The following is a 10,084-nucleotide window of genomic DNA, read 5'->3' as shown; positions in this document are numbered from 1 at the left end:
ACACCACCATAAGAGTTGGAGATCAGAAACACCACCATAAGAGTTGGAGATCATAACCATAAGAGTTGGAGATCATGAACACCACCATAAGAAACAGAAACACCACCATAAGAGTTGGAGATCAGAAACACCACCATAAGAGTTGGAGATCAGAAACACCACCATAAGAGTTGGAGATCAGAAACACCACCATAAGAGTTGAAGATCAGAAACACACCACCATAAGAGTTGGAGATCAGAAACACCACCATAAGAGTTGGAGATCAGAAACACCACCATAAGAGTTGGAGATCAGAAACACCACCATAAGAGTTGGAGATCAGAAACACCACCATAAGAGTTGGAGATCAGAAACACCACCATAAGAGTTGGAGATCAGAAACACCACCATAAGAGTTGGACTACAAGATCAGAAACACCACCATAAGAGTTGGAGATCAGAAACACCACCATAAGAGTTGGACTACAAGATCAGAAACATCCTCAGCCTGCTGATGACAATGGAACACACACACACATTTTCACTGATAAATGAGGTCTCTGTAAAGACAGTGAGTAAAAGGTCTTTGACAGTTCTGAAACAAACCACACACTTCCAGGGCTAATTAGAGTGTGTATACAGTGGTGTTTGTTTCTGGAGGCCCTCCTACCTGGCTCTAATTAGACGGTGGTAATTCACTCAGACAAACTCTTAATGACAGAGAGGAAAACTACTGCTGTGTGTGTGTGTGTGTGTGTGTGTGTGTGTGTGTGTGTGTGTGTGACAGAGAATAAATAACTACTTCTACTAATCATGACTGTCAGACTGCAGTGTGTGTACATATACATACCATTGTGAGTGGATGTGTATACCAGTGGCAGTACGTAGAACAAAACGTTACACAGTCCGTGTCAGCATTATGGAACCTCCTTGTGTTGTATACTGTTCATTCATTGGCTGTGTGGGACAGGTGTTGAACAAGCAGCCCTTCAGTCCACACACACCCCACCAACCCTGCATGAATGGAAGCCATAAGGTGTGTATGTATGTATGCCTGCCTCTGCACGTGTGCGTGTATACTCACTGGCAGCGTGGGGCAGGTTGATGAAGAAGCCTTTGAGTCTGGAGGCCAGCCACTCCATGCTCTCCTGCAGGTTGGCCAGGGCCTTCAGGTCGCTCACGTCACGCAGGATCTCGTTCTGCGGGATCAGCTTGTCACCCAGGTTACCCGTCAGCACCTCTGACTCCTTGGCAAATGCCGCCCTGGATTGGTGGGAATGGAGGAGGAGAGAGGAGATGGAGGAGGAGAGAGGAGATGGAGGAGGAGAGAGAGATGGAGGAGGAGGAGGAGGGGGAGAGAGGAAATGGAGGAGAGAGAAATGGAGGAGGAGAGAGGGGAGATGGAGGAGGAGATGAGGAGATGGAGGAGAGAGGAAATGGAGGAGGAGAGAGAAATGGAGGAGGAGAGAGGGAGATGGAGGAGGAGAGAGGAAATGGAGAGGAGAGAGGAAATGGAGGAGGAGAGGGAGATGGAGGAGGAGAGGAAATGGAGGAGGAGAGGAGATGGAGGAGGAGGAGATGGAGGAGAGGAGATTGAGGAGGAGAGAGGAGATGGAGGAGGAGAGAGGAGGATGGAGGGAGAGGGAGAGGAGGAAATGGAGGAGAGAGAAATGGAGGAGGAGAGAGAAATGGAGGAGGAGAGAGGAGGGTGGAGGAGGAGAGAGGAGATGGAGGAAGGAGAGAGATGGAGGAGGAGAGAGAAATGGAGGAGGAGAGAGAGGAATGGAGGAGGGAGAGAGGAGGAGAGAGAGATGGAGGAGAGGAGGAGGAGAGGAGGGATGGAGAGAGGAGAGAGAGATTGAGGAGGAGAGGAGATGGAGGAGGAGAGAGGAGATTGAGGAGGAGAGAGGAAATGGAGGAGGAGAGAGGAAATGGAGGAGGAGAGAGGAAGAGAGAGGAGATGGAGGAGAGAGGAGATGGAGGAGGAGAGAGGAGATGGAGGAGGAGAGAGGAAATGGAGGAGGAGAGAGGAGATGGAGGAGGAGAGAGATGGAGGAGAAGAGAGGAAATGGTGGAGGAGAGAGGAGGAGAGAGGAGATGGAGGAGGAGAGAGGAAATGGAGGAGGAGAGAGGAAATGGAGGAGGAGAGAGGAGATTGAGGAGGAGAGAGATGGAGGAGGAGAGAGGAAATGGTGGAGGAGAGAGGAGATGGAGGAGGAGAGAGGAGATGGAGGAGGAGAGAGGAAATGGAGGAGGAGAGAGGAAATGGAGGAGGAGAGAGGAAATGGAGGAGGAGAGAGGAGGAGAGAGGAGATGGAGGAGGAGAGAGGAAATGGAGGAGGAGAGAGGAAATGGAGGAGGAGAGGAAATGGAGGAGGAGAGAGGAGATGGAGGAGGAGAGAGGAGATTGAGGAGGAGAGAGATGGAGGAGGAGAGAGGAGATTGAGGAGGAGAGAGATGGAGGAGGAGAGAGATGGAGGAGGAGAGAGGAAGAGAGAGGAGATGGAGTAGGAGAGAGATGGAGGAGGAGATGGAGGAGGAGAGAGGAAATGGAGGAGGAGAGAGGAAGAGAGAGGAGATGGAGGAGGAGAGAGGAGATGGAGGAGGAGAGAGGAAATGGAGGAGAGAGGAAATGGAGGAGGAGAGGAAATGGAGGAGGAGAGAGGAGATTGAGGAGGAGAGAGATGGAGGAGGAGAGAGGAGATTGAGGAGGAGAGAGGATCAAAATGTGATCAAAAGGAGCGCTGGGTTGCCAGACGTGTAGCCTCAAATCCCTCAAAAGAATGTTCAAAATGTCTGTGGTTATGACTCAAATAAAAAAAGCCTAAAAGATTCTCTTTGCATTTAAAGCCATCACCCATTCATTGATTTATTTACAATTCCAGGCCAGTGAGCATCCTTCCTGCAGACAGCACACGTTGAAAGCTCTGTCAATAACAATGACCCACCTTCTCCTCCCAAATGATTTGGATCCCTCCTTCCTTCAGGTAAATAACATTACATCCTTATGGAGCAATCACTACTTCCTGTACATGTCTGACTTGTTCAACCACAGCATGTTGATGAAGGGATGGAGGGTTCTGTGTGTTTGTGTTAGTGGTGAGGATACTGTTCTGTGTGTGTGTGTTAGGGTGGTGAGGATACTGTTCTGTGTGTTTGTGTTAGGGTGGAGGGGTGGTGAGGATACTGTTCTGTGTGTTTGTGTTTGGGTGGTGAGGATACTGTTCTGTGTGTTTGTGTTAGGGTGGTGAGGATACTGTTCTGTGTGTTTGTGTTAGGGTGGAGGATACTGTTCTGTGTGTTTGTGTTAGGGTGGAGGATACTGTTCTGTGTGTTTGTGTTAGGGTGGAGGGTGTTTGTGGTGAGGATACTGTTCTGTGTGTTTGTGTTAGGGTGGTGAGTTTGATACTGTTCTGTGTGTTTGTGTTAGGGTGGAGGGTTCTGTGGTTTGTGTTTGGGTGATACTGTTCTGTGTGTTTGTGTTAGGATACTGTGGAGGGTTTGTGGTGAGGATACTGTTCTGTGTGTTTGTGTTTGGGTGGTGAGGATACTGTTCTGTGTGTTTGTGTTTGGGTAGGATACTGTCTGTGAGGGTGGTGTTCTGAGGGTGGTGAGGATACTGTTCTGTGTGTTTGTGTTAGGGTGGAGGGTTCTGTGTGTTTGTGTTAGGATACTGTTCTGTGTGTTTGTGTTAGGGTGGTGAGGATACTGTTCTGTGTGTTTGTGTTAGGGTGGTGAGGATACTGTTCTTCTGTGTTTGGTGTGTTGTGTGTTTGTGTTAGGGTGGGAGGGGTGGTGAGGATACTGTTCTGTGTGTTGGTGGTGAGGATACTGTTCTGTGTGTTTGTGTTAGGGTGGTGAGGATACTGTTCTGTGTGTTTGTGTTCGGGTGGTGAGGATACTGTTCTGTGTGTGTGTGGGGTAGTACTGAGGATACTGTTCTGTGTGTTTGTGTTAGGTTAGTGGTGAGGATACTGTTCTGTGTGTTTGTGTTCGGGTGGTGAGGATACTGTTCTGTGTGTTTGTGTTAGGGTGTGTACTGTTCTGTGTGTTTGTGTTAGGGTGAGGATACTGTTCTGTGTGTTTGTGTTAGGGTGGTGAGGATACTGTTCTGTGTGTTTGTGTTTGGGTGGTGAGGATACTGTTCTGTGTGTTTGTGTTAGGATACTGTGGTGTTTGGAGATACTGTTCTGTGTGTTTGTGTTTGGGTGGTGAGGATACTGTTCTGTGTGTTTGTGTTAGGGTGGTGAGGATACTGTTCTGTGTGTTTGTGTTCGGGTGGTGAGGATACTGTTCTGTGTGTGTTTGTGGTGAGGGGTCTGTGTGAGGATACTGTTCTGTGTGTTTGTGTTAGGGTGGAGGATACTGTTCTGTGTGTGTGTGAGGGTGGTGAGGATACTGTTCTGTGTGTGTTGTGTGTTGGGTGAGGATACTGTTCTGTGTGTTTGTGTTAGGGTGTTTCTGTGTGTTTGTGTTAGGGTGGTGAGGATACTGTTCTGTGTGTTTGTGTTAGGGTGGTGAGGATACTGTTCTGTGTGTTTGTGTTAGGGTGGAGGGGTGGTGAGGATACTGTTCTGTGTGTTTGTGTTAGGGTGGTTCTGTGTGTTTGTGTTTGGGTGGTGAGGATACTGTTCTGTGTGTTTGTGTTAGGGTGGAGGGGTGGTGAGGATACTGTTCTGTGTGTTTGTGTTAGGGTGGGGGTGGTGAGGATACTGTTCTGTGTGTTTGTGTTTGGGTGGTGAGGATACTGTTCTGTGTGTTTGTGTTAGGGTGGAGGGGTGTGTGAGGATACTGTTCTGTGTGTTTGTGTTAGGGTGGAGGGTGGTGTGTTTGGGTGGTGAGGATACTGTTCTGTGTGTTTGTGTTTGGGGATACTGTGGTGTTTGTGTTAGGTGGTGAGGATACTGTTCTGTGTGTTTGTGTTAGGGTGGTGTTCTGTGGATACTGTTCTGTGTGTTTGTGTTTGCGTGGTGAGGATACTGTTCTGTGTGTTTGTGTTAGGGTGTGGAGGGTGGTGAGGATACTGTTCTGTGTTTTGTGTTTGGGTGGTGAGGATACTGTTCTGTGTGTTTGTGTTCGGGTGGTGAGGATACTGTTCTGTGTGTGTGTGTGGAGGGGTGGTGAGGATACTGTTCTGTGTGTTTGTGTTTGGGTGGTGAGGATACTGTTCTGTGTGTTTGTGTTAGGGTGGAGGGGTGGTGAGGATACTGTTCTGTGTGTTTGTGTGAGGGTGGTGAGGATACTGTTCTGTGTGTTTGTGTGAGGGTGGTGAGGATACTGTTCTGTGTGTTTGTGTGAGGGTGGTGAGGATACTGTTCTGTGTGTTTGTGTGAGGGTGGTGAGGATACTGTTCTGTGTGTGTGTGTTAGGGTGGTGAGGATACTGTTCTGTGTGTTTATGTTAGGGTGGTGAGGATACTGTTCTGTGTGTTTGTGTGAGGGTGGTGAGGATACTGTTCTGTGTGTTTATGTGTGACCTGGTAAAGTCCTCCTCATCCTCTCTCTTCTGTCGGAGCTGTCTGGGCTGGGCCATGTTAGCCCAGTTGGGGAGAGACTGGAGCAGTCGGCTGATGTCCTCGTCCTTAGACCACGACGCACTGATGGTCAGCTTCTCCTCACATTGGACTATGCCCCTGGGACACACAGGACAGAGAGAGATCCTCAACTGTACAGTACAGACAGACAGCATAGCATGAGGGTGGATGAGGACAGATTGCCTGCATGAGGATAACTGCTTAGCTGGATCAGTGCTTGAGTCCACAGAACCACCCATAGACACACAGCAGGCAGCTGAGGCACAGTGTTTACACACCCATAGAGGGAGTAACACCTGGTCAGGTGAGAGAAGAGGTAGAGGATGGAGAGGTAGAGGATGGAGGGGTAGAGGAGAGGTAGAGGATGGAGGGGTAGAGGAGAGGTAGAGGGGTAGAGGACGGAGGGGTAGAGGAGAGGTAGAGGATGGAGGGGTAGAGGACGGAGGGGTAGAGGAGAGGTAGAGGATGGAGGGGTAGAGGACGGAGGGGTAGGGGATGGAGGGGTAGAGGACGGAGGGGTAGAGGACGGAGGGGTAGAGGACAGAGGGGTAGAGGACAGAGGGGTAGAGGACAGAGGGGTAGAGGACAGAGGGGTAGAGGACAGAGGGGTAGAGGACAGAGGGGTAGAGGACAGAGGGGTAGAGGACAGAGGGGTAGAGGGGTAGAGGACGGAGGGGTAGAGGACAGAGGGGTAGAGGACAGAGGGGTAGAGGACAGAGGGGTAGAGGACAGAGGGGTAGAGGAGAGGTAGAGGATGGAGGGATAGAGGAGAGGTAGAGGGGTAGAGGATGGAGGGGTAGAGGATGGAGGGGTAGAGGTAGAGGATGGAGGGGTAGAGGAGAGGTAGAGGATGGAGGGTAGGGGTAGAGGGGTAGAGGGAGGGGTAGAGGATGGAGGGGTAGAGGACAGAGGGGTGGATGGAGGGGTAGAGGATGGAGGGGTAGAGGAGGAGGTAGAGGATGGAGGGGTAGAGGAGGAGGTGGAGGGGTAGAGGAGAGGAGGGTAGAGGGTAGAGGATGGAGGGGTAGAGGAGAGGTAGAGGGAGGTAGAGGATGGAGGGGTAGAGGATGGAGGGGTAGAGGAGAGGTAGAGGATGGAGGGGTAGAGGAGAGGTAGAGGATGGAGGGGTAGAGAATGGAGGGGTAGAGGATGGAGGGGTAGAGGATGGAGGGGTAGAGAATGGAGGGGTAGAGGATGGAGGGGTAGAGAATGGAGGGGTAGAGAATGGAGGGGTAGAGAATGGGGGGTAGAGGAGGGGAGTCAGAGCGCTGGGTCTCCATCTGCACAGGTCAGCCTAAATCTCTCTGGGGTTCAGCCAGATGAAGACAAGCACAGCAGGTGTGAGGGTGTGTCAGAGAGAGAGAGCACTGCTGAAGCACAATATACCCTCAAGCAGAACAAATGGAGTGAAATGACATTTGTGTTTCTATACCTTCTAGCAAGGAAGGGAGGAACCACTTTCCTCATGCTGGTCCTGAGTCAGTCTAACTCTTACCTGTACGAGGTGTTGCAGACCTCCTTGTACTCCTTCAGCTGGTCCTGAGTCAGTCTAACTCTTACCTGTACGAGGTGTTGCAGACCTCCTTGTACTCCTTCAGCTGGTCCTGAGTCAGTCTAACTCTTACCTGTACGAGGTGTTGCAGACCTCCTTGTACTCCTTCAGCTGGTCCTGAGTCAGTCTAACTCTTACCTGTACGAGGTGTTGCAGACCTCCTTGTACTCCTTCAGCTGGTCCTGAGTCAGTCTAACTCTTACCTGTACGAGGTGTTGCAGACCTCCTTGTACTCCTTCAGCTTGTCACAGACCATCTCCAGGAACTGGTTGGAGTAGGCACTCAGGTCCTGCATCAGAGTCATCAGGTCCTGGATGGACTTCTCCACGACTACTGTGCTCTAGAGAGGACACACAAATACAGGCTTAACACATTCAGAATGATACATGGAATGTTTCATTCCAGGCAGAAATAATCAAGCTCCTTACATGGAGAGAAGTAGAGAATATGTTTCAGCTGTTAATACTTAGACACTAGTGAAACTATGTTTTGTTCTTTGTTCTCATTATAAAAAAGAAGGCAGTTGAAATGATATATCAAATAAATAAATAAATATGAAACATATTGTGGTATGACAATGTGAAAGAGTCCTAACCTCATCCCACATAACGTTTTTCATTTCAACCACAAAACTGTCACTGTCGCCTCAGCTATGAGCCCAGTGATCCTTGTAATTCAGCCACTCCCTTGTCCTCCCTTAACCACGAAACATATCAATGAGTCCCAAATGACACCCTATTCTCTATATAGGTCCCAGGGCTCTGGACAAAAGTAGTACACTATATAGGGAATATGGTGCAATTTGGGATGCAGGATCTCCTAACAGCCACTAGAAGGAGAGCAGATGAAGTTTCCTGAAGCAGTGTAACACCAGTGTTGAGGAGTGGGACTGTCAAGTCTCTCCTGTCCGATGTGCAAAGCCGTCAGCAGGCAACCAATCTAAAACAATGACTATATTCTCCTGTCAGGGACTGGATGCTGTTGGGAGCTTGTCATTGTCAACGATATACCACCATGTCAGAGGAGTGGCAGGAGGTGTGTGTGTGTGTGTGTGTGTGTGTCCTGTGTGTGTGTGGTGTGTGTGGACTGTCTGTGTGTGTGTGGAGAGAGACACATCAGGAAGTGTGTGTGTGTGTGTGTGAATGTGTGTGTGTGTGTGTGTGTGTGTGTGGTGTGTAATGTGTGTGATGAGAGAGAGAGAGATCAGGAGAGTGTGTGTGTGTGAAGACTTAGACACAGGAGACTTTGTGTGTGTGTGTGTGTGTGTGTGTGTGTGTGTGTGTGTATGTGTGTGTGTGTGTGTGTGTGTGTGTATGACAATGTGAAAGAGTCCTATCAGGACAGTGTGTGTGTGTCAGAGAAAACTGAGATCAGGTGAGTGTGATCCTGTGTGTGTGTGAGAGAGACATAGAGAGTCAGGACAGTGTGTTGTGTGTGTAGAGAGGGATCAGGACAGTGTGTGTGTGTGAGAGAGAGATCAGGTGAGTGTGTGTGTGTGAGAGAGAGAGATCAGGTGAGTGTGTGTGTGAGAGAGAGATCAGGACAGTGTGTGTGTGTGAGAGAGAGATCAGGTGAGTGTGTGTGTGTGAGAGAGAGATCAGGTGAGTGTGTGTGTGAGAGAGATCAGGAGAGTGTGTGTGTGAGAGAGAGATCAGGTGAGTGTGTGTGTGAGAGAGAGATCAGGAGAGTGTGTGTGTGAGAGAGAGATCAGGTGAGTGTGTGTGTGAGAGAGAGAGATCAGGTGAGTGTGTGTGTGAGAGAGAGATCAGGAGAGTGTGTGTGTGAGAGAGAGATCAGGTGAGTGTGTGTGTGTGAGAGAGAGATCAGGTGAGTGTGTGTGTGAGAGAGAGATCAGGAGAGTGTGTGTGTGAGAGAGAGATCAGGTGAGTGTGTGTGTAGGTGTGTACCTATGCCTATACGCATGACAAGATCCCCAGTGAGCTCGGACAAACCTACAGTCATGACAGGTTCGCCAGTGAGCTCGGACAAACCTACAGTCATGACAGGTTCGCCAGTGTAGCGTAACAAATAGCAGGACGGAAGCAGACACTTCAATACACACACATACACACACACACACACACACACACCTAACCTGAAATCACTGCCACAGACCTACACTACATGACCAGAAATATTTGGACACCTGCTGGTCGAACATCTCATTCCAAAATCATGGGCATTAATATGGAGTTGGTCCCCCACTTTGCTGCCATAACAGGCTCCACTCTTCTGGGAAGGCTTTCCACTACATGGTGGAACATTGCTGTGGAGCCTAGCTCGCAGTCGGCGTTCTAATTCATCCCACAGGTGGTCAATGGGGTTGAGGTCAGGGCTCTGTGCAAGCCAGTCAAGTTCTTCCACACCGATCTCGACAAACCATTTCTGTATGGACCTCGCAGTGAGGAACAACTATCTTCTTTACTCTTATTTGAATTATTTACTTATTTTTCCTCACTATTTTCTATAATGTCCATTCATTTCATCTGGTATTTTATCAATACAAATGCATTTCTTAGCGTGTGAGTTGTTTCTATGGGTCAGACCAAGACAAAGTGTGTTTGATTAAAAAAAAGACTGATACTAGCGCACACAGTGGAGTGATCCATTGAAACTCACTAGCATTAGCTACAGCAGTGCTAACCGCTAGTTTAGAAGTAGCACAGTGCTTCAAAGCGTGTAAGTAGCAGCAGCAGTATTGGTTAGCAGTGGCAGCTGGCTGTACCAACTCTTACACTGTTGAAGATGTCCAGCTGTGGCAGGGTGTAGTCAGCAGGGAACAGCAGGGGCCTGAACAGGGCAGTTACTGATTAAAGGGACTACTGGCTGGCCCCCTGGTCCCTCTCCCTGCTGGGAGGTAATGATCTGTAGCGCTGTCCATACCCAGAGCTCCACAAGGCTGGTCCCTGTCATGAAACTGCGCCAGGGGACGCCCCAGTCCCATTGCCCACGGCCCCATACCCAAGGCTGGTCCCTGTCATGAAACTCAGCCAGGGGGCGCCCCAGTCCCATTGCCCAC

At 49.5% G+C, this 10,084-nt stretch overlaps 1 protein-coding gene across 1 annotated transcript in view; it reads right to left on the bottom strand.

Annotated features, from left to right (window-relative positions):
• Positions 1-954: 954 nt before the first annotated feature.
• LOC127920900 (exocyst complex component 4-like) overlaps positions 955-10,084 on the bottom strand; it is a 40,892-nt gene continuing 31,762 nt past the window's right edge. The window contains exons 2-4 of the mRNA XM_052504921.1: positions 7,269-7,405; positions 5,457-5,612; positions 955-1,243 (exon numbers count right to left, since the gene is read on the bottom strand). Coding sequence (XP_052360881.1) covers positions 970-1,243; positions 5,457-5,612; positions 7,269-7,405 — 567 coding nt within the window. The 3' untranslated portion in view covers positions 955-969. The remainder of the gene's footprint in view (positions 1,244-5,456; positions 5,613-7,268; positions 7,406-10,084) is intronic.

This window comes from Oncorhynchus keta, unplaced genomic scaffold (genome assembly GCF_023373465.1).
Source record: "Oncorhynchus keta strain PuntledgeMale-10-30-2019 unplaced genomic scaffold, Oket_V2 Un_contig_21116_pilon_pilon, whole genome shotgun sequence".
Classification (NCBI taxonomy): Eukaryota; Metazoa; Chordata; class Actinopteri; order Salmoniformes; family Salmonidae; genus Oncorhynchus; species Oncorhynchus keta.
This window is presented reverse-complemented; position numbering and strand designations above follow the sequence as displayed.